The sequence below is a fragment of the Aspergillus eucalypticola genome, assembly GCF_003184535.1.
Source record: "Aspergillus eucalypticola CBS 122712 chromosome Unknown BO83scaffold_26, whole genome shotgun sequence".
Classification (NCBI taxonomy): Eukaryota; Fungi; Ascomycota; class Eurotiomycetes; order Eurotiales; family Aspergillaceae; genus Aspergillus; species Aspergillus eucalypticola.
In genome coordinates, this window is record NW_020290300.1 from 307,133 (window position 1) to 329,572 (window position 22,440).

At 50.2% G+C, this 22,440-nt stretch overlaps 5 protein-coding genes across 5 annotated transcripts; 3 read left to right on the forward strand and 2 right to left on the reverse strand.

The window, feature by feature from the left end:
• The first annotated feature begins 13 nt into the window (after nucleotides 1-13).
• Nucleotides 14-9,456, forward strand: atmA (DNA-binding protein kinase TEL1). Its single transcript, XM_025531961.1, has 9 exons — nucleotides 14-314; nucleotides 370-412; nucleotides 491-1,834; nucleotides 1,892-2,232; nucleotides 2,287-6,754; nucleotides 6,805-7,195; nucleotides 7,246-8,307; nucleotides 8,360-9,317; nucleotides 9,381-9,456. Exons 1-9 carry the CDS (start codon nucleotides 236-238, stop codon nucleotides 9,398-9,400), a joined length of 8,706 nt encoding a protein of 2,901 aa, XP_025384729.1. The 5' UTR covers nucleotides 14-235; the 3' UTR covers nucleotides 9,401-9,456.
• A 291-nt stretch (nucleotides 9,457-9,747) lies between these two features.
• BO83DRAFT_367730 (gluconeogenesis factor YvcK family protein) lies at nucleotides 9,748-11,460 on the forward strand. The gene is made up of 2 exons (XM_025529772.1): nucleotides 9,748-10,001; nucleotides 10,056-11,460. The coding sequence occupies exons 1-2, from the start codon at nucleotides 9,800-9,802 to the stop codon at nucleotides 11,387-11,389; spliced, it is 1,536 nt and encodes a 511-aa protein (XP_025384730.1). The 5' UTR covers nucleotides 9,748-9,799; the 3' UTR covers nucleotides 11,390-11,460.
• A 34-nt stretch (nucleotides 11,461-11,494) lies between these two features.
• BO83DRAFT_367732 (DNA-directed DNA polymerase gamma MIP1) lies at nucleotides 11,495-15,299 on the reverse strand. Its single transcript, XM_025529773.1, has 2 exons — nucleotides 15,030-15,299; nucleotides 11,495-14,976 (listed from the first exon to the last, which is right to left on the reverse strand). The coding sequence occupies exons 1-2, from the start codon at nucleotides 15,214-15,216 to the stop codon at nucleotides 11,747-11,749; spliced, it is 3,417 nt and encodes a 1,138-aa protein (XP_025384731.1). The 5' UTR covers nucleotides 15,217-15,299; the 3' UTR covers nucleotides 11,495-11,746.
• A 190-nt stretch (nucleotides 15,300-15,489) lies between these two features.
• Nucleotides 15,490-19,540, forward strand: BO83DRAFT_410778 (cora family metal ion transporter). The gene is made up of 7 exons (XM_025534250.1): nucleotides 15,490-16,076; nucleotides 16,126-16,223; nucleotides 17,269-18,853; nucleotides 18,905-18,978; nucleotides 19,027-19,079; nucleotides 19,127-19,180; nucleotides 19,230-19,540. The coding sequence occupies exons 1-7, from the start codon at nucleotides 15,716-15,718 to the stop codon at nucleotides 19,330-19,332; spliced, it is 2,328 nt and encodes a 775-aa protein (XP_025384732.1). The 5' UTR covers nucleotides 15,490-15,715; the 3' UTR covers nucleotides 19,333-19,540.
• BO83DRAFT_452833 (putative transcription factor) lies at nucleotides 19,134-21,897 on the reverse strand (the record flags this gene model as incomplete). Its single annotated transcript, XM_025536876.1, has 4 exons — nucleotides 19,134-19,712; nucleotides 19,778-21,071; nucleotides 21,138-21,166; nucleotides 21,231-21,897. The coding sequence occupies 4 exons, from the start codon at nucleotides 21,895-21,897 to the stop codon at nucleotides 19,582-19,584; spliced, it is 2,121 nt and encodes a 706-aa protein (XP_025384733.1). The 3' UTR covers nucleotides 19,134-19,581.
• Between the last annotated feature and the right edge of the window lie 543 nt (nucleotides 21,898-22,440).

The following is a 22,440-nucleotide window of genomic DNA, read 5'->3' on the forward strand; positions in this document are numbered from 1 at the left end:
CCGCCCGCCGCGCCCCAGACAGAAAGAAAGACTTTCGGAGATTCGGAGCATCCAAACACCAAACGATAATGGTTTTTGGGCCATTGATGATTCTTGAGGCCCTTTCCCCGCTTTACCCCTGGTGTCCCTGAGATGTCTTGAAATTTTTCTAGACGGCCACCAACCGGATATGGCATTACTGCCAACTACGTAGCTCTTCTGCTCTCCTTGACTTGTGCATCCCCTCACATCCATCATGGGCGACATTACCTTAGATGGGGCCATTGCGCTTCTGGCTTCGGAGAAGCTGAGAGAGCGCTCAGATGGGCTTGCTGGTTTGTCCTGCACATATACCAGATTCCCTGACTGTGCGGTTCTAACTCAGACTAGATCTGAAGCATATACTCCTGAAGAATAGAAGAAACTCAAAATTGTATGTAAAGAGTTCGTGCTGCTTCGTATGTATATGCAGTGGAGTCGGACAGCTATTGACATGTTCGCATACATCTAGAAACTCCCTGAATGACAAAGCCTGCCACAAGATCTTTGAGTCATTATTCCGATTTGTATCGGTCGAGAAGTCTCAATACAATCGGTCCAATTCCAAGGGAGCTTCTGCAGGTCGCTTGTCATCCTGTGCATCTGTCCTTCGAATCGCTGTTGATGTTTTCCTGCGCAACCTGCGCACGAAGTCCGTTCGTGCAATCGTTGATCACATTACCGATACCCTGCTAGGCCGTGGGAGCGACTCGCTCTTTGAACTGCTTAGTGTGGACTACGCTAAATGTTTGGTCACGCTCCTGCGCCATCCTCCTCACCTCGAGCATCTTGCTCTTAGTGAATGGGAGAAAGTCATGGACTTTTGTCTAAAGAGTATTAATGCTCACACCGACCAGGAGGGTCTTACGATTCGAGAGAGGCATTCTTCCTTCTTGGATGGACATTTCTCTGCTAGAGGCAGGGCCTCCACACCGGCCAGATCAACTCCCATGCCCACTGCGAGCGAGAAGCCAAAAGGTGACACCAGCGCGGCCACGGAAGCTGTTGTCTGCATCCAGCTTTTGGTCGGGAGCCCAAGCGCCCCAATCCAGGAAGCAGCCGAGCGTGTACTTCATGGGCTCACAAAGTTCGTGGGGTCGTCGATGATCGCTGGGAGTGGACATCAAGCTGCGTTCGCTAGCGTAAACACAGTTGTCATGAAGATTTTATTCGATCAATCTGAACTTGCGAGGTCGTCGCTTCTGGACATCGTACCGGCAATTAGACGTTTTTGGGCAACTAAGGTTCTAGGTCTGAAAGATGAAATGCTTGTCACTTTCATGCTTTGTGCAGTTATCTTGATTGATGCCACCCGGAGAGATCCATCGGAGTTGATTGCGCGTGTGATTGAGGAACTCCTGGAAACCCTGTATACGGAGTATACCAAACGTTCTGAAAAGGAGATTTTACAGCTGGATGAATTAATGTTCCACCACAGTGGCTCTGAGAAACAGCAAGAATACTCAGCACGGCCGCGTTTGGAAGGTGCCAGATCTGAACCCAATTGGACGACGCTATGGATAATAGCCAAGTTCCTCGAACTAGCAGAGGAGTTACGCGATCAGTCGTTACTGTATCCCACATCCGGAGAGGCTGCAACCAAAAGGCAGCGTCTCGCCTCGCATATAGAAGATATCTTTCGTGATGCAACAGTGTCTTCTGGAATGAGGAGGTTATATGCTCTCCAGCTAATACCTTTTCTCCATAGGAGCTACGCCACCGCCGAGTCAAAACTCTCTCTGCTCGAGCGATTGCTTCCCCATATAATGGATGATAATGCCACAACGGCTTCCTGGACGATGGTAGCGATTGCAAGGTGAGTAATAAATTAGCTTTAAGGTAAATCTGCGACTGACACAAGTCATCCAAATAGTATTGCTTGTAGCTCTGATGCAAGCTCTCAATCGCTGAGACATTGCTGGCAGCGCGCATGGGAGATGGCGTCCCATGTTTCTCTTTCTCAAGCAACAGCCAGAGCTGCTTGCCACCTGTTGAACACTATACTTCAGCGTAATCTTCTAGACTTCCAAATAGTCGCGCAGGCAACAAGCTCCATGCTCACGTCAATCAATACAAATGGCCCCTCAACCATCTCCGATTCATCACTGGCATTTTGGGCGACATTACTTCGGATCACCTCGCAAATAAATCCGGGCTTAGTACCGGATGCCTCGAACAAAATTTGTTCCTGGTTGAGGGAAACTTGGGGAACCGGTAAATTATTCCCAAAGCTGCGTCCATATCATCTTCGCTGACCCGTATCGTTAGGTTCTCTAGCCGATCGGTTACAGATAGCCCAAGTTGCTATGTTCGCACGTCCTTTAGACCTTCTGAACATGCTCTTTGCATGTGCCAACAGGCCCTTCACATTACCCAAAGCCCGTTACATAGGCCCGGTAGGACTCATTGCTAGAGGTTGGCACTTTTATCACAGGAACAAACGGCTTCTCAACTATATCTTTGACCTTCAAGGGTCGTTGGATTTGGCCGAATACTGGGAGCCGCAGGAGACTTTGTCCCTGGAGAAGTTTGCTCGACAAGACTCCAGTGACAATATCGCCCTTGATCTGCTGCAAACAAAAGTTGAGGGGCTTCTGCAGACCTGGGAAGCACTAACTGAAGACAAAACACACCATGTAACTGTAGATCTAGTGCAAATAGTCACATCATCTTGTGTCACTATTGCATTATATATGGCATGTCTCCCTCAGCAACCTGCCAACCGTGTGTCTGTCATACAGCAAAACAATCAAAGTCTTTGGGAAAAGCTGTGTTCTTTCCTCGCTTCTCGAGAACCCGCCTTTATTCACGCATGCTTGATGACTCTGACTCCCCTACTTGTGCCCAATGCACTCCTCCCTCGTTCCAGTCCGGCTCTTATAGATGCTCTCTCCAGTCTGGTTCCCTCCCTCGCCAATTTACTGGAAAGCTACCGGGAAAAGCAGAAGGAACTGTTACTCTTAAGCAGCGAAGAGGCTATGGATTTGGATGATCCTATCCTCACTACCTACGACCAATCGACGGAGCTCGTGCATATCTTCAGTAGAAATCTTGAAACATCGCACGTACTTCAAGATATTGCAACCTTACAGCGCAGCATCACCATCTACTTATCCATCTTTCAGAGGATACATGCCTCTTCCGTCTCTTCTGAACATCCCTTCCATGATGATCTTATCGAATATCTGACCGGTTTCGACGAGGTTGACATTCTCTCAGCGCAGAATTTCTTACCGCATGTATATCGCGCCTGTGTATGCGATGGGGTGGAACGGCATTCTTTGCTAAGAATACTCGAAGACCTTGGTGAGAAATGCTTGCAATCATACGAAATGGAGCGCTGCGAAAGCTCTCACGTACTTTGTTTACGCATGATGGGCAGCTTTGTTGAAATGTGGACTGGCTCAGAAGATGACGATTTTCATGCTTCGGCGACCGACATATACTCTTGGTTTACTGAGGTGCTTCTAGCTAAGAAATTGGCCTCCACATCAGTACTTATCGAGTTTACACAGCTCCTGAGTGACTTACTTTCTCACAATGTCACGTATTCAAGCGGTTCGTCTAGCCCGTCACCTAGAACGAGTCTATTCACCATTATTCGAGAAGGAGACGCCGTAGCCAAGTTCTATGCTGGGGAGCTCATCCCTTCACTTTTCGGTCAGTTCTCTCTCACGGAACATGATCTGATCCTAGACGACGTGTTGAACAGTCTTCCCCGAGATTCAGACTGGGATGAAGGTATCGCTTTGCGCTTGGTTATTTTGGCACGTCTCGCTTCCAGATGGCACACTCTGCTCCGGAGAAGCATCTATCATATGTTTGAGACCGCTGCCAAGGTCCCAAACTCACTTCGCTATGCGGAAAACTGCCTACGGGATGTTGCAGAAACACTTGGCCTTGAAGATGCAAAGCAACTATTTCGACTGTTTTCGTCCCAAATTATCTACACTTGGACTGAGGAACAATCCGTTATGCGCATGCCTTTCAGCATCTTTGGATACAAGAGTCTCAAAGAGATGCTTATAGACGTCCAGGATGAGATAATCGGGCAGGTGATGATGCGCGCAAATGAAACCGAGGGAGCAAAGCTTTCGGCTTGCACCAATGTGCCTTTTGATCACCTTGTAGTGGACTCTTTTTGCAAGGCAGAGGCATACAGTATAGCACGGGATATTAGTACTCCTCCTGAACAGGGAAGCCAACCACGTGGTGTGGAGAACCGAATGAAGAAGCTACTGGGGACCGACAAATTTGTGTCTCTGATTGAATCTCACTTTCCGCAAATGATAGCAATCTTCTTTGGCACACTGGATCAATACGAACAGATCGAGAGGGCGTTTCTGAAGCGTGAGGGTTTTGAGGACCCGCATGCAGTCCTAAGACGTATAAGCGAGAAGAGTACTTCTGATATCATTTTGCCTGCAAATCAGCAGCCTTCTTTCAGGGCGCGTTATCTCCTGGACGAGCTTGAATTTCTCTGCAAGCGGAGTGGGTATGACCTTGGGACCATATGGACCCCCACCTTGGCAACTTATGTTTGTCGAACGCTCTTAGAATCAATTCATCCCGCCCTTGGCTCTCTACATGCTTGCTCAGTTATCCGAAAAATTAGGATACTCGTGAGCATTGCTGGGTCCGTGATGCTGAGCGACTACCCGTTTGACATGGTGATACACGCCCTTCGACCATACTTGGTTGACATCTTCTGCGCGGAAGACACACTGGGTATCTTCTGGTACCTGTTAGAAGCCGGGAAGGCTTATCTATGTGAAAGCCCGGGCCTCATGGCCGGGATCGCGGTCACTACACTCTTGTCGCTGAGACGATTTTTAGTTGCCCCTCCGACAGAAACAGCTCAGCCTGGTCTAGTCGAAACTGTCGTGGCCAAGATAAAACTCTTCCTCGATTGGTTTGGAAGCTACTTGGAAGCATATGAACCCGTTGGTCTCAAGCCTGAGAAGAATGAGCTCTTCAGACGTCTGGTTGCTTCTTCTCAGGGTATCAACCCTGCGAATGAGGGCCCCGAAGGCAGTAAGGAGGAACATGATTTGCTTCTAGAAGTTCTCAAAGACCAAAATTCGAAAACAAGCCTGTTAAGTGGCCCAGTTGCCGATCACGTCATATCATTGTTATGCACCGAGAGCAAGCAATCCCCTGAAACCCATCTCAATGTCTCTGGTGACGATCAGGTTGTCATGTCACATGCTGTTGCTATTTGCCAAACCCTGCAAAAGTTCGACCCAGGTACCGAGTACAAGCTTTGGGCAGCTAGATTCATCGGGAGAGCGTTCGCTACTACAGGCAAAATTAGTGACATCCTCTTAAGAGAACAAGATCCAAAACTTTTCGCAGTCCAATCATCTCAGTCACTGCCGAGCCCATTTCATCGCTCGAAGGCTAGCATACTCATGGCGCTTTGCGGTATGCTACAAAATAGCAGCCATTCGGAAGTCGGGCTTGTTGAACGTACAATTCAACTCATTGTCAGCAATCTTGGGAGTTCCCCGGAGTTTGAACCCTGCGGAAGAATAGTGCCCTCGACGCTTTTGAAGGCTTTCACATGGAGCCCTTACCAATGCCCGGAAATGCCCATGCTAACCTCAGTGGCAGAAAGCCGAACTGCCCTTATCTGGGATCCAGATGTTCCTGTTGGACAATTCGCTCGCAGTGTCGGTTTGTTTTTGTCGGACTCGGCTTCAAAAGATCCAGTCATTGGACCTTTGCGCACCATCTTGTGCGTTACACCTGACTTAGCAGTTCAAATCCTACCATACATTCTTCATGACGTCCTGCTGGCGGAAGATGATGGGAAGGTAAACATTCGCAAGACAATCTCGGAAATTTTCGGACAAGTGTTACGGCAAGTTAAGGACCAGACTATTCCTCATGCACGGCTAGTGATAAACTGCATCCTCTATCTCAGGAACCAGCCGAGACCAGAGGAGTCGACCATAGTGGAAAGAGACGAGTGGCTTGATGTTGACTACGCAGAAGCATCGTCGGCTGCCAACAAGTGCCGACTCCCCAAAACAGGATTGCTCTTCCTGGAAATCTCTGCATCGCGCATAGCCTCTACCTCACGTCGCTCATCCGTTGCAAAGTTTGAAGCGGCACCGGAGATACTGCATGAGATATTCCGCAAAATAGACGATCCAGACGTTTTCTATGGTATCCAGCAGGATTCATCGTTGGAAGCTGTTATGGATAGACTCGAGCACGAAAGCTCAGGGTTCAAAAATCTGTTGTTCCAGAGCGCGCACTACGATAGCGAGTTACAGATGGGGGAAAGCGCCAATGTCCATGGCGTCTTGAAAGCCCTCAATTCTACAAACCTTCAAGGCATTGCCAATTCAGTTTTCACCCTCTCTGGCAGCTCCCGCGATACGTCGGGCTCATTTGAAAGCATGCTGCAAACCGCAAAAAATTTGCGACGATGGGATATACCTGTCTCCCCATTGAGCCCTTCACCTTCAGCATCCGTATTTCGGGCTTTCCAAAGTCTTAACATATCTGGAACGCTCAATGAAGTTTTTGCTTCTATTGACGAGTGTCTCTTATCCAGCTTAGATCTATTGACCAGCAATAGTCGTTCAGCAACATCCTTGCGCACAGCGATGCGGACTTTGGGTGTAATGACTGAAGTTTGTGATGTACTGAGCTCTGCATCAACTGAAGACGTAAACATCCAGTGGCAAACCATGGTGGACAGGGACTCCTGGCTCAAGACAACAAGGTAGGTCTCCGGGACGAACCGTGTGATGAATCCAAATCTGACGAATGCAGTGTTAGTGATGTTGGCGAGATATTGACTTGCCATGAGGCTCTGTTCTCATCGATCAAGAATAAAGACTTCTTGAAGACTGCCATCAACATAAGTGATCGTGACGCTCAATTACTGGAAGTGAAGGTTATCCGTCAATCACTCAAAGTGGCGCGAGACCATGGTATCTCACAGGCCTCCTTAAAATCAGCTGTATGCCTTTCGAAACTTGCATACAATTGCAGCACCCTAGGTATCAACATCGAAGGTGCCGCGAAGTTTGATCTGGCCAATGTTCTATGGGATCAAGGAGAGATGGCAGCGTCGATCCAAATTTTGCAGCAGCTTAGGGAACGGAATGATTTGCATAAACAAGCTATTCCGATAAGCCGTGCAGAACTTCTTGTAACCCTGGTATGTCACAAGTTGTTATTCTCATCGGTGTCAGTACTAACATCTACCAGGGCCATCACGTTGCTGAGGCACGTTTGGAAAAGCCGGATACTATCGTTCAAGAATACCTGTCTGCTGCTGTCAAGGAGCTTAAAACCCGCTCGCTTGGCGAAGATGTTGGTCGGGTCTACCATGGCTTTGCCATGTTCTGCGACCGGCAGTTACAAAACCCAGACGGCCTAGAAGACTTCAGGCGGAGTGAACAACTCCGCGACCGTAAAGAAAGGGAGGTACACGCACTTGAGGACATGATGAAATCGGCCCACGGGAAAGAGAAAGAGGCTCTCAAATATCATCGGGCGAAAACTAAGCAGTGGTTCGATCTTGATGATCGCGAATATCAGCGTCTGCGGCGCAGTCGCGAGGCATTCCTTCAACAATGCTTGGAGAATTACCTCCTTTGTCTGAAAGAGAGTGAAAGCTTTAACAACGATGCGCTCCGATTCTGCGCATTATGGCTGGACAAATCTGCCAGCACAATTGGAAACATGGCGGTTTCCAAGTATATCAGCCAAGTCCCAAGCCGGAAGTTCGCACCCTTGATGAACCAACTTACTTCCCGCCTGTTAGACGTTTCGGATGAGTTCCAGAAAATGCTCTTCGCCTTGATCTTTCGTATCTGTGTCGAGCATCCGTATCATGGCATGTATCAAATATTCGCTAGCAGCAAATCCAAGGGCGGCAAAGACCAGTCAGCCCTGTCTCGAAACAGAGCAGCTGGGAAGCTGGTGGATTGTTTGAAGAACGATAAACGCATGGGACCAACTTGGGTGGCTGTTCATAATGCAAACATCAGCTATGTGCGGTTTGCCGTCGAAAAACCAAACGACAAGTACAGAAGTGGCGCCAAAGTTCCCTTGAAAAAGCTTTCAACCGGAGAACGGCTCGAGCAGGATGCCGCAACACAACGCCTACCGCCGCCTACTATGAAGATCGATATACGCGTTGACTGTGACTACAGCGATGTCCCGAAGCTGGTGAAGTATAACCCCGAGTTTACCATTGCCTCGGGCGTTAGCGCGCCAAAAATTGTCACGGCCATTGCTAGCAATGGATCGCGCTACAAGCAATTGGTAAGCCTGTTCACCTCTATTGATGCTGATGATCAGACTAACAATCCTCAAGTTCAAAGGAGGAAACGATGACTTGCGTCAGGACGCTATCATGGAACAAGTCTTCGAGCAAGTCAGCAGCCTCCTCAAAGATCATCAGGTCACTCGCCAGCGGAATTTGGGCATTCGCACCTACAAAGTGCTTCCACTCACGTCGAATGCAGGCATCATAGAGTTCGTTCCTCACACGATCCCGCTGCACGATTTTTTGATGCCAGCGCATCAACGGTACTTCCCGAAGGACATGAAACCAAACATGGCCCGGAAACATATCGCAGACGTTCAGACTCGATCATTTGAACAAAGAGTGCGAACGTATCGACAGGTCACTGAGCACTTCCATCCAGTCTTGAGGTTCTTCTTCATGGAGAACTTTAACAACCCAGATGATTGGTTCAGCAAACGGCTGGCCTATACACGGAGCACCGCCGCGATCTCCATCCTGGGCCATGTTTTGGGGCTCGGGGACCGACACGGCCATAATATTCTCTTGGATGAGCGAACAGGTGAAGTGGTACATATCGATCTAGGTGTGGCATTTGAGCAAGGGCGAGTTCTGCCCGTCCCGGAGGTCGTTCCTTTCCGATTAACCCGCGATCTGGTCGACGGCATGGGTATCAGCAAGACCGAGGGTGTCTTCCGACGGTGTTGCGAGTTTACGCTGGAGGCCTTGCGCGAGGAGTCCTATAGCATCATGACCATTCTCGATGTGCTGCGGTACGACCCGCTGTATAGTTGGACTGTGTCGCCTCTTCGAATGAAGCGAATGCAAGATGCGCAGGAAGCTGATGAAGGTCCTCCGGTGATCCCTGGGACCAACGATCAACAGTCGACCAACGAGCCCAGCGAGGCTGATCGTGCATTGACAGTTGTTGCGAAGAAGCTTAGCAAGACGTTGAGTGTGACAGCAACAGTCAACGAACTGATTCAGCAGGCCACTGATGAGAAGAACCTTGCTGTTCTCTATTGTGGTAAGTTTGATCTGGTCTTCTCTCCCAAGGCAAGGTTGAGAACGGAACTGACCTTCATCTTAGGCTGGGCTGCATACGCGTGAATTTGTCTTTCGTCTGGTACATCTTCCCCACACAAAACTAAAACTGTAAATCTAATGGCATATTTTACTTTCTTATTGTAACTATTTTAAGTGTGAATTATCTAAGCGTCATGCTTTCTTAAGATGATGGTAGACCAAGAAAATGTAAGACAAAGGGGATATATATAGTAGGGTCAAGCCAATCATGTATAATGAAGTGGCCGTTATTCTGCGGGGCCGTGGCGATAAGCCAAACTTCAGGGACTTCCGCTTTTGTCACCTGCCCTGCAATCCTCGAGTGTCTCGTGCTACATTCGCATTAAGGGGCCTTAAGGTATTTGTGTCTTCTTTACACAAGCATGTAGTCACTAGGATCCTAGTCCACATCTCTCAACCTCTGTCCTAGTACCATCTTTGCCCATGTCGTCCGCCTCTGCACCCAACCGGGGCCTGGTGGTCTTCTCCGGAGGCAGTGCCGCGAATAACCTCGTTGACGTGTTCAATGCCGTGCGCGGGAGCAAACACTGCTCCCTTAGCTACATCATCCCCATCAGCGACAATGGGGGTTCCTCATCCGAGTTAATCCGCATCTTTGGCGGCCCTGGTATAGGAGACGTGCGCAGTGAGTCACGTACCTAACGTCCACCCCATTCCACATCACTAACCACCCAACCAGGCCGCCTCGTCCGACTGATCCCCGAATCGCCTCCCAACTCTGAAAGAGCAGCCATCAAGTCTCTCTTCAACCACCGGCTCCCAGCCGACGCCAGTCTCGCTCACGCAGAATGGCACTCCATCGTAGATGGCACTTCCACCCTCTGGGCCGCCATCACCCCAGCCAAACGGGAACTCATCCGTTCCTTCTTCAACCTCCTAAACCTGGAGATCCTGAAGCGTGCCCGTCCCCCAACCTCCACCTTCGAATTCACCTCCGCCAGCGTAGGCAACCTCTTCCTCACCGGAGCCCGCCTTTTCAGCGGTAGCTTCGAAAGCGCCATCTACCTCCTAGGCAGCATCGGCGGCGTGCCCTGGGACCTCGTCCGGGTCATCCCAGCCATCAACTCCAACTTCTCGCACCACATCTCCGCCTCTCTGGCCGACGGAACCATCATCGTAGGTCAAAACAGCATCTCCCATCCCTGTGAAGCTATCCCCCTTCGCTCTCCTCGCCCCCTCCTCGCCGATGGCACAGAAAACTCTCCCCTCCACCACCCGTCATTAACACCAACACCACCCTACTTCGAAGACGACGACCACCCCCCAGGCTTCCTCCCCACCCTCCGCCACAAAAACATCTCCTTCAGCAAATCCGATACCCAGGACCTCCCCTCCCGCATCTCCCGCATCTGGTACATCAACCCTTACGGCCAGGAAATCCAACCACCCGCTAACCCCCGCGTCATTGAATCTCTCCACGATGCCCAAGCTATCATATATAGCATCGGCTCTTTGTATACCTCCATCATTCCCTCGATTATCCTCCGTGGCGTTGGCCAAGCCATCGCTACTGGCCCAGCAAGGCATAAGATCCTCATCTTGAACGGGTCTCTGGATCGCGAGACGGGGCCGTCTCATGAGCCGTTTACGGCTTCGGACTTTGTAGAGGCTATTACCCGGGCTGGGGAGGAGAGTCGGGGTAGGGGTCCGTTGAATATAAATCCTTCTGCTAGTGCTGGTGCTGTGGAAGATGGAGACAGGGGGAAGAAGGAGGAGGAGCAACTCCCGTATTCGGCGTATGTGACGCATGTCCTGCATTTGGATGGTCCGAGTACTCCCCGTGTCGATAAGGATCGGCTTGCGGAGATGGGGATCGAGACGTTGCGGCTTTATGGGAGGAAGATTGTTGGCGCTAATGGGGAGGATGTGGGCCTTGGGATGCGGTATGATTCGACGGCGTTGGTGCAGGCGCTGGAGGTGGTGCTGGGGAAGAAAGGGGATGCTATGTTGAGGGGGAAGGATAGGAGTGGGATGAGTCGGAGAAATACGCTGGATCCGGGGAGGAGAGACTGAAAAGGAAGAGTATAATATAATAGTGTAGAGGAGATATTAGTTTGGGTTTTAAGAGAACGGAGCTACAAGCGATTATTGCGATTATTTGTATATTTACATTGCTTGTTCTTAAGATCATGATTAATACCACCATAGGAACACCTCAACGATTACTCTGACATAGATGATAGATGATGGTCCGTGAATCCGCTGGACGCCGCCCAATGCTTCACGAACGGTTTTCGACATAAGACAACCCGTAGAAGAAGATCCAAAAGATGAGATGAAAAAGAAAGCTCTCAGAGAATGATGAAGTCAGCTAATATATACAATATAACGGTGAAGGGTTGAGAGGAAGAATATGCCCATGCATGACCACTAAGCTCGGGCCGATGGTCTCGGTTTCCAATTCTGACGGTTGAAGCTAACCTGGGGAGACCGGCTCCCTTGGGGAAGGCTTTTGAAATCAGGATAGAGACTTGGTCCGATGTCCATCAGAATGGCCTTTTGTGGTTCTGCTGCCACCGAGCCAGAGGCTCTTGCACGGTTGATGGGCGAACGCGCGTTTGGGGGCGTCAGCGTGGACTTTTGTTTAGTAAGATCCTTGATTATGTCTCGGAGTTCGTTGTCGTCCTTCGAGATCTGAGCGCGGATAAAAGCTGGGTGAGAAGTTTGAAGTGCGGACATGACTGACGGTCGTGGCGTGTACTGGTATTGCTGAGGGTTGGGTGGTGAGATGGGGGTGATGGTGGGATCAAGGAATGCCTTTTCATTCTTGTCTAAGAGCTGAGCGACGTCAAGACTCTCACCGTGGGGAATCTTGTGCGGGTGGGATGGGGTTACACAGTCCATATCAACCTCTTTCCGCAGGACGTGGTCGATGTCCACAGCTGAGAAATACGCGCAGGACTGGGGAAGGTCGTTGATCCCGACTTGCTGCGAGAACATCGCGCGGGTCCACACATTGGCAACCTGTAATGCCAGCGCAGCTCGATACTTGTCTTCGTCTTTGACTAGATATCTGATCTCGTCATGGACAGTGATTGCCAGACGAGCGGCGATATTGAAGCGACGAATGAGGTAGTCCATAGCGACAATCAAGAGATGGAGATAATCAACGCCAGACGACTGAATGGCCCAGTTAATCCTCGATGTCATAAAGCTTCCCTTGTTAATGAAACGCCGCATCAGAGCTTCAGTAATTCCGGCTCCAAGAGTAGGTGTTCTGGGCCTCTCTTGCTCAGCGAATTCTTCCAATTTGTTGAAGACAAACGACTCGGTCCCGCCCCTCCAGAAAGGACCTTCGCAGAGTATACGGCGAGTCGTACGGGTACCCTTCGTTTCTTTGTATAATTTTGTTGCAACCTCCTGGGTCTGCCTTTCTGACATGGACGGATTGAATTGACGCAGCAAAGTAGCGGCGAATTTGACGCCAGCTCCATAGATACGTCCATAGTTAAACACCTTGGCATCGTTACGTGAGATACCCAGGATCTGGGCAGTTCGTGAATGCATATCCGTTCCTGCTGCCTTCGATCCTTCTAGTGTCATAAACCCGATGGCGTTGCCGCCGTGGATCTGGAACTGGGCATCCCCAACAAGACTGGCAATCCATAGTTCCTGAGAATCGACATCTGCGCCGACAAAAGAGTAGCCAGGCGGAGCTTTGATCATGGCCTTGAGCTCAGACCCGACACGGTTCCCTTTCGCATTACTGGCTGTAAGCCAAGTGTTTTCCACTGCCCTTCGGGTGATGGTTCCCATTGGAATAATCTGTGGCAGGATGAACCCGAGCCGGTGGTCTGTCTTGCTACTCGATGTCTGGTCTCGCACTTCGTCCTCGTAAACTACCATTTGGCCCATGATACGGTCACGAGCACTGATCCAGTAAGAGCAGGATGCATTCATTTCTAGCGCCTCCTTGGCGAGGGCGTACTGGGATGAGAGCGTTCCACGTTCAAAATACTGCATGTACCCTTTCGCTAGAGGGTTTGTACACCGTGCTTGAGGACCATCCTTGTGCGGAAGTTTGAAGTAAACATGTTTTCTGTCATTCTGCAATTCGGGATTCTTCTCCTCGGACATGTCGCATAGAACGACAGGCTGGTTCTCATAATTCTTGACAAGCTCGCGCGGGACTTTGAAAGTCCACCCATACTTATCAGACCATGTCAAAGGGTAACCGTCCCAGGAAAGTTTGAGAAGTATAGGCGCGATGCGAGTACGCACAGACAAGTTGATGTCTGATGTGTTGGTGGCGAACAGATCTTTATACCATTTCGGCATACCCGGCTTCTTCTGCCTGGCAGCGGGTCGCGGAGGGTCGCCTTTCTTCTTTCCTTTGACCATCTTCACCTCCTGGCCGGACCAGTCCAACTGCCGCAGCCAGGGATCATTCGTATAGATGTCCGGAGAGTCCTTGACTTTCAAAGCTTCCTCGCAAAGTTCGATCATTTTTCGCTGAACATCCTCAAGACGCTGGTGATAGGTTGCTTCCGCATTGGCGATGTACTCCTTCCAAGTCTCATTTACTGGCAAAATTACCGAAGAGAGATGTCGAAGGGCGCCAAAGCTGACAGGGTGCGGGCAGACTTCAAGGAAGTTAGGGAATACTTTCTTGTACACTCGGTGGGTAATGGCCACATCCGCTGCACAATAATCGAGCAGTTCCTCCAACTTCCCCAGAATTCCGTCTCTGTCAAGTTCACCGAAATAGTCACGTTGCGCCTTGTCAATCGTAACATCACAATGGAATTTGGCCACGTCACGAAGCGAATTCACCGAGCTCCTTCCTACCCAGAGTTCTTCTTCCTCATCACTGAGCATCTTACTTTCTAGTAGGGCTGCCAGCTCAACCGAATTACTCTCACTCGCGATCTTGTTTCTCAAGTCCCTATTCTTCTTGTGCCGCATCCAGGTAGGTCTCTGCTGTGAACACATACCATTCACAGCCACGTGAAGGGACATGGTATCAAGAAAGAAGTTGCGAGACTGGGCCATATCATACTCCTCAAGAACGCGAGCGCGATCATAACCAATATTATGGCCCACGACAATTCGCGGCTTCGATGGGTCTCCGAGGGGAACGAGCTGGACCGGGTTTTCCGACTCTCCTAATAACCAGGGCGATATCCAAGCATACCAAGCCGTAGGACTAACAGCGCAAGCCATAACAGCAAAAGAATGCTCCTTGTACATGACTTCGGTGTCGAACGTCAACATGGCCTCATTCGGTGCATCAACCGCTTCCCACGAGCCGTCGCTGCTGTACTTTGTCCATCCACTGCGTTTAATCCACTTGCGCGGCTTCTCCGGAGAGTTCACCACGGCGTACTGTTTGGAGTAGGCGAGATAGGGCTCCGATGCATCCATTCCCAGTTTGTAGAAATGCTCATCAAGCGATTGCCCTTGAAGGGCGGGCATGTCAAAGGCGATGGGCTCCGCGGCATCTTGTGACTTTCCAAGTAAATCGTGCCTTGACAGATGTTCCTTTGACAAAGCGACCAGACTGGGATCTGGCGGTTCTGCTTTCTGAAGAAATATTTGGGAGTAGACATGGTCGCTTAATTGTTGGACTCCGATCTCGTTGAACCTAGCGGAAGCGGGGACTGCGAAATCAGTATATAGGGCTTTCGCAACTCAAAACAGCTGAAACACCCACCTGCAAGAGATTCCCGTTTAGGTGCCTCATCAGAAGTATGCGCTACAGACTGTGTCGCAAGATACCTTGCTAGCAATGATGAAGATTGTGGCCGTACGATGCGTGGCGAGCGCAATCTCTGCGAACAAAAGCGTAGGACATCCCTACGACAGGGAGTGCAGGGATGACTCCAGAGCATTTTCTTCATGAATTATAGAAAGATAATTATCCCCATGACATGGTAACGTAGGCGTCGCAGCCAATGCTGCGTGATAGTAAATGCGACGAGAGGGAGGCCGGCTTTCCAGGAGCGCTCGTACTTTCTTTCCTATCGCGGAATAATCCCAGCGTCATGATGGAAGATTCCCGGATTATCCTCTCTCCGGATAAATGTCACCGCCTACTCCAATGGGCAGCCGAGTGTTATCGGGCATCGATAAGCCGCCAACTATTTCTCCGATCGCCTCGCCTCCCCTCGTCACCTTAACTGCACTTCTCGCTTACCTGCGCTACGAGCTTGCTCAGTACTGTCTGGGAGATGAAGCAGCAAGATTTACCCGCCGAGGTACAGGATTTTCTAGTCTCTTGACATCTCACCACAACCACAGAGCACTTCTCAGCGCCTGGCTGCTCTTACGGAGTTTACCCTCACTCCCTCACTAGTCCCGACAGTACGGATCCAATCGACTCTCGAAGCACTGATTAAAATGGAAAGCGCATCTCCCAGGCGTCGGGCTTCAGCTGCTCGTCACCTTTCCTTAGAACCCTCACCCCCCGCTCATCGTCGGCTATCTCACGAAAGCATAGACGCACTAGAAGCCTCTGGCCACCAAAAGAAGCGCCGTCGTACCAGTCATTCTGGACGACAGGAGAATGCACCCTCGGATGCAGTTGACCTGACGGCGGCAGAGGATATGGACCCTGTGTCAAGGACACAAGCCAAACAACGAGCAGATGTTATCCTCGCACAGCAGTCCCTAGATCATAACAACGGGGAGTCTGTTCTACTTGCATACAAGTGTCCTGTCTGCATGGACACCCCGGTTGATGCTACCAGTACTGCATGTGGTAAGTGTTTTGTTGCGATATTGCGGGCTATCTAGCTGACTCAATCAAGGACATCTTTTCTGTCACAAATGTATTATGGATACCCTGAAGTTCAGCGAAGCACAACGGTCGGATATGTCTGGGAAAGGCCCACGGGGCACTTGCCCCGTGTGCAGAAAATACCTCTCGCGCAATGACTTGCCCGGTCCGAAGAGGAATCTCGTCCCTCTTCAAATCAAACTTACGACTAGAAAGAGGACAGAGACCGCGCAATGAGCAGTCATTGTGCATATCAGTTCATGACCGTTCCATTCAGCAACGCCCAACTCGCTTTCGGAGCATTATGGGCTACAGAAGGGAAATGTGACGACTTGAAGGTATGGGAGTGAATGTACAGCTGCCATTTACTTCCTCGCATCATGGTTATCGGGCCAGTTACCTCTGTGTTGAAGACCCTGCTCTTGTGAAGTACCCATGAGGGATAACACCGGTGACTTCAGCTTGGTGGATTCTAGAAACCTTGGCTTGAACCTGGAAAAGGGGACCAAGGCAAGATTCGCCGTGACACGGCGAAATTTGTATTAATCCGACCAGATCGTTACAGCGAGTGTCTCGTTTCAGGCGTTCTCGGCATACTTTAGCATACTGTGTGTGTGTGGAAGACAAATCCTGGGGCGTGGCCCGGAGGATACCACGGCTCTTGCATAGACTAAATGTCGCGCCCGGGCTTTAAGGAATAAGCTTACAGAAGCCAAGACTGATCGTGCAGTAGTAGCTTGTCCATCCACTAATGAGATGAAAACTTATCTACTCCGTATTTTCCCTTCCAATTCTGGTGTAAGCAGCACTCTGTTACTTTACTATCTGTCGATCTTTAAAGAATGCGGATTTCCTTGCCGATGGAACAGCCAGTTGGGTCCGTGTCCCGCGGCGACGTCATTCCCCCGCGAAGGAGAATCTCAGTTTCGCGCTCTTTCCGTCTTAGCCATCTTTCCCTTCTATTCTCTCCTATTCAAAAGCTTATATCCACTAGCCTTTGCCAGCTCTGTGTTACTTTTATTCCACCTCTGTGAATCAGTATGGCATATGTCAATGCTTGCGAGTGCCATTTATTACTGGCACCGATTCACCCTTACTGAGTGCCTCTACTACACCCACTAGCAGCATTGATTACATCGCAAGCATGAGTATCTACTCGCAAGATCATGCGCAGTCGGCAGCGGGACTGCGGTCGTCTCAAGACATAGCTGATATCGAGGCAAATCCACGCACCCCCAATCCGCCCATATCTCCAACTTCTAAGGTGCCGCCTTCGCCCCCCCCTGAAACTTTCACCACGGCCGCCAGGCTCAACTCCCGTGAAACTGTCCGAAATCGACTTCGACGCTCCACCACCGCTCGCTCATACTATCGCGAAGATGGCGCGCTCGATCCGAACTGGCAGCCAGGGACAGAACCAGGCATCGATCCAAGCCAGCCGCTTCCTGCTTATAGCACGGAATGGATGGCCTCAACGCCTGCAGAGCTACACGGGACAAGTGAAATCACTGTTGTGGACTTTTCGCAACATGAAATGAGGCAATATGTTCTCGACAATGATACCCTTGAGCCGTTTCTTGCGCGGGAAAGAGAGCCTTGGGTACAATGCAGATGGATCAACGTCAACGGACTCAGTTGGGATGCTATAAGGATCTTGGGTAACGAAAAAGGCCTGCACAGACTCGCGGTCGAGGACCTGATCAATGCAACAAATCGCACCAAAGTTGACTGGTACTCCGATCATGCATACATTGTGCTAAAGCTTCAGAAATTGATAAAACTCAAAGAAGATGACAGTGATTCTGAGGATGAGGAAGATGAAAATACACACTGGACGAATGAGCGCAAAAGTTCGGCAAGCAGCATTTCCCTGAGAAGGCCTACTAAAAGAACACTTGTGTTGGAAGCATTGAAAGACCTTTTCCGGCCAAAAACCCGCGAGGACAGCCCTGATGAACAATACCCTGGAAAGAATGCCCCCTCAGGTAGGGGGAAGTCTACTTCCAAGGCAACTAATATCGATGATGGTGCCAACGTTAGGTTCACGCCTCGTAGCATCCAACGTTACCGCGGTGGCCCGAACGAGGACCGGATAGCCTTCATGGAGCGCCATGCTATACTGGCGGCAAAGGGACTCTGTGTTACTCTGGAACAGGTCTCAATTTTCTTACATGCGGATAATACGGTGACTTCCTTTTTTGAAACGAGTGCCGATGATATTGAGGGTCCAATAGTCCGACGTCTCAGCACCCCGGAGACGATGTTGCGCCAGTCGTGTGATGCTAGTATGGTCGTGCAAGCCATTCTGGATGCTATCATAGACTTGGCCATACCAGTGACCACAGCTTATCAAGATGTTATTGGTGACCTTGAGCTCGAGGTACTGACAGATCCAGACGTGGATCAGTCCAAAAGCTTGTATGTCCTCACTTCAGAAATTGCAATCCTCCGAAACTGCATGCAACCAATCGCGACTGTCATCAATGCCCTTCGTGACCACCGGTCCGACCCTGTGCATACTCCTGGGCTGGGAGTGTTGAGGAATGTCGGGACTGCGACTCCTACCAATGATTGGGGTCCATACATTGGAACGGCCACACCAAATCTGAAAAGCCTGAGCGGATCGAGCGTCTCCATCAGTCCAATGTGTCATACATACTTGGGAGATGCGCTAGACCATTGTATAACCATAGTGGAAGGATATGATCAAATGAGAAGGGCTGCTGACAATATGATCGACCTGATCTTCAATACTATTGGTGAGTGTGAATCATGCCATCGGGATATCGTCCGAGGCTTACAGTATTTAGGCGCTTATCAGAATGAGAGTATGAAGCAACTCACCATTGTGACATGCTTCTATCTTCCACTTACCTTCTTAACGGTGCGTGTTTCTTCGCTTGCATACAATGCTTATCTGACTGTAAATCAGGGCTACTTTGGCATGAACTTCACCTCCTTCGCTGGCATAGAACATAGCGATGCGTATGTCTATCAGTCCGTCTTGTAGCAATGACTAACTCAAACTCCAGATACTTTTGGATGATTGCCGTTCCTTTTGTGTTCGTCACAACCATCTTCTTGATGTAAGTCTTACTTTGGCGTCAGTGAATAGCATCACTAACCCCCCCACAGGCGCGACAAGCTGCAGCGTTACTTGGTGTTGCTTGCCCAGAAACGGCTGATCACCAGCTCTAGGAGGAGCAGACGGAGAAGGAGGGCCACCGAGAGGACATAGCCTTGTCATCCTCGGTTAACTATCATGCTTTTAGACCATCGGTAAAGACATTGTATACAGCCACATAGAATTGTTTAAACACGATACAAAGCTTCTAGCATCATACGGATTGTGGGAGGCTTTAGTATGTCTATTGGTACCTCTGATTACTGCCAGACCAACAACGTGGCCATATATCAGAGTCATGTGCAACAATCAAGCAATTGCCAATCATCACACTTCGCATTCCCATACTAAACTGGTATATCCTCAGCGGGAATAAGTATCAAACTTCTCCGCATCCGGCCATTGCATCTGCAAGCAATCATCCATGGAGAACGCAAAATCCAATCCCACGCCGTCTTCTGGCACTAAAATTGACGGCATCACATAATCATCAACTAGTCACCACATTACCCATTAGCAAGCAAGCAAACATAAACCTAAACCACACCATTCAACTTACCTCCATCTACACCCATACTCTGACCCACCCCCAAGTCACCATCGCCATCACCACCACACACCCTCCCATCCGCACCATCCCCTTCAATACTATCACGCTCCCCCACCCCCGCAAGAGTAAGACCAACAACCCCAGCGGCCCTCGCCGCCTCGCGCGAAGTCGCCGTCGACCCTCGACGCAACCAAATAGTCCTCGCTGTTCTCAAGGCACCCAGCACCTCCTCTCCCCTATCCAAAGGCCCTCCACAATGCACCAACGAGCAAAGAATCATCGTCGCGGTCAGAAACAAATGCGTCATACTAGACGTGATCCGCCAATGCATATCATGTAATTGACCCCCTCTGCAAGTCTCCTCGTCGAGAATGTGTTGGATGCGTAGAGCGCCGAGTGATGCGTCGATACAGGCGGTGCGGGAGTATGCGAATTTCGGATTTTCTGGGTGTGGTTCACCACCGGCCGGTGGAGTGGTTAGGTTGAGGAACCGGCGATGGAGCATGATTTGCCCTTTGTATAAAAGGTGTTGGAGGAATAGTCGGGACATGATCACCTGTGAGGAATCGGTCATGCTCGCTTGTAGGGGTTTGAAGCGGAGAGGGGGAGGGATGATGTTGGAGACGGTGTCGTGGAGGGTCTTGTCCGCTTGCATTACTTCTGCATAGCTTGCTGGTTGGACTGCGTCTGCTAGGTTGGATATACTGCCTAGGGCTAGGAGCATGCGTCTTCGCGCGATGAGTTCCAGTGTAGTGGTGTGTTCTGTTTCTGGTCGACTGGGGGGTAGTGTAGTTAGGGATAGGGTTAAGTCTGTATCGAAGAGGTTTCGTGGCTCGGCGGTATCCCATTTCCAGTCGGAGATCATTCGCGGCATGCCCATTTGGCTGGATAGGAGGATGTCGCTTGTTAGTACGGTGGTCCATAGACGACGGCGCATTTCGCCTTGCAGTGGGGAAAGATCGGGGAAGTGGCTGGGATCGCGATGGTAGCCCATTCGCATGGCGAGGTTGACTTCGAGGCCGAGTAGGAACCAGATGTTGCGGTTCGCGTCCGGGTTGATTCCGTACTCGACGTATACGTAGTGGACTAGGGTCTCGAGGACGTAGGGGCCGGGCTTGGTATACTCCCCTATCATGAGGCACTGGACGATCTTTTCCCGGTAGAGTTCGAGTTGGAGGGCTTTCTGCTCTTCTTCGGAGCTGTCGGTTACGTCGGAGGCCATTACCGCTAGGCAGATCATGCTAAAGAGGAGGCCAATCCATACTATTGGCGTGCTTGTGGTGTCGGTCCAGAAGGATTCGTACTATGGCGTTTGTTAGTAACGATTGGAAGAATGCTCGGTGATGTTGCTTGGTTTGTATTAACTTACCTCTTGAAGAAAGCTAGGCCCGTGGACCGCTGCTAATCATCCCAAGTCAGTGATACTGTCGCCAGAGCGGGATATGACACAGGGGGTTCTCACCAGAAGCGACCAGGTCGAGATAGTTGAAATACTTCGAAATATACCGGTCAATAGCGGCCTTCGGTGGCAGTGCGGCGATAATTTCAGCCCGCGAGGCAGCTCGTTCACATCCGTAGAGCAATAACGCATGTCTGTGGGCCGGTTTCACACTCATTTCTTCAATAGACTCGGCCAGTCTGGCTTGTTCTTCACGATCACAGTGCGCCTTCAGGTCGGCAATGCTATCCAGAATGGCTATCCAGTGCTCACCGGCCACATACTGAAGCTCTGAGTCGGTGATTTGCATGCTGCCGCAATCCGACTGTGTATCTAGGACACCACCACCGGGCCCTGGTCGAGTACTGCTGCTGGGAGTATTATCCGGGGTGGCAAGCTGTCGGACCTCGTCATTGTTAACTCCGTCGGGCATCAAAGACTTAACGAGACGCTCCAAGTGGACTAGCCGGTCATGAAGTCCTGCAGGTGCTCCAACGGGTGTAGGATGCAATAAGGATGCTGGTGGCTTCCGGGCCACATAGACGCATGAGTGACCGCGTGCGACGCAGCTGGTACAGGGCTGTAGTCGATCGCATCGAGTCTTGCGCTGGCGGCATGCAATGCACGAAAACTGAGGTTTGTCACGTCGTCGACGAGGTTTAGGAGCGATAGTCCCGGAAGATGAGGACATTGAGACAAGTGATGAATGGTGAAGCAGACAAAATATTGTTGATGATGGGGAGTCAGCGCGGCCTTAAACACGACATTAACTAGTAGTAGAAGGACCCGGCACTATCTTAAGTTGCAGGAAGTAGCCCAATCGGAGGAGCATCGCATATACGAGGTCGCCCTCCGATTAGCTAGAGGTAGTGATCACGCGTGTTATGAGATTTCTACAGGGAGGATTTAGTGTAACATTGAAGTTTGCAATGGTAGCTCACGAGTGGCTGAATCCATAGGACTTGACTGCTATCAGCATTACATCCAATTGAGGCGATATGGTTGTAGAATAACCCAATTGCATTCTACCCAGGATATCAATACATTTGCCAGAAAAGAACAAAATACATTCATTTTCCCTCCTGATAATGTGTCCCAAACTTGAATAAGGAACGTAATCATGAAAATGACTTCAAATGTTACTGCGCCGACCGTGTCCAGTTCCCAAATCCAATAATACTCGTAAATTGTGGAATCCGTGGAAGCATATAATCTTGAAATATCAACCATTCAA

What these genes read in the sequence shown, in the direction of transcription:
- atmA (XM_025531961.1), top strand. Translation starts at nt 236, where the DNA reads ATGGGCGACATTACCTTAGATGGGGCCATTGCGCTTCTGGCTTCGGAG. An exon ending in GCGCTCAGATGGGCTTGCTG is followed by an intron (nt 315 to 369) that starts GTTTGTCCTGCA and finishes AACTCAGACTAG; the next exon opens with ATCTGAAGCATATACTCCTG. An exon ending in AATAGAAGAAACTCAAAATT is followed by an intron (nt 413 to 490) that starts GTATGTAAAGAG and finishes GCATACATCTAG; the next exon opens with AAACTCCCTGAATGACAAAG.
- BO83DRAFT_367730 (XM_025529772.1), top strand. Translation starts at nt 9,800, where the DNA reads ATGTCGTCCGCCTCTGCACCCAACCGGGGCCTGGTGGTCTTCTCCGGA. An exon ending in TGGTATAGGAGACGTGCGCA is followed by an intron (nt 10,002 to 10,055) that starts GTGAGTCACGTA and finishes CCACCCAACCAG; the next exon opens with GCCGCCTCGTCCGACTGATC.
- BO83DRAFT_367732 (XM_025529773.1), bottom strand. Translation starts at nt 15,216, where the DNA reads ATGAAGAAAATGCTCTGGAGTCATCCCTGCACTCCCTGTCGTAGGGAT. An exon ending in TAAACGGGAATCTCTTGCAG is followed by an intron (nt 14,977 to 15,029) that starts GTGGGTGTTTCA and finishes CTGATTTCGCAG; the next exon opens with TCCCCGCTTCCGCTAGGTTC.
- BO83DRAFT_410778 (XM_025534250.1), top strand. Translation starts at nt 15,716, where the DNA reads ATGGAAAGCGCATCTCCCAGGCGTCGGGCTTCAGCTGCTCGTCACCTT. An exon ending in TGCTACCAGTACTGCATGTG is followed by an intron (nt 16,077 to 16,125) that starts GTAAGTGTTTTG and finishes GACTCAATCAAG; the next exon opens with GACATCTTTTCTGTCACAAA. An exon ending in GGCATAGAACATAGCGATGC is followed by an intron (nt 19,080 to 19,126) that starts GTATGTCTATCA and finishes CTCAAACTCCAG; the next exon opens with ATACTTTTGGATGATTGCCG.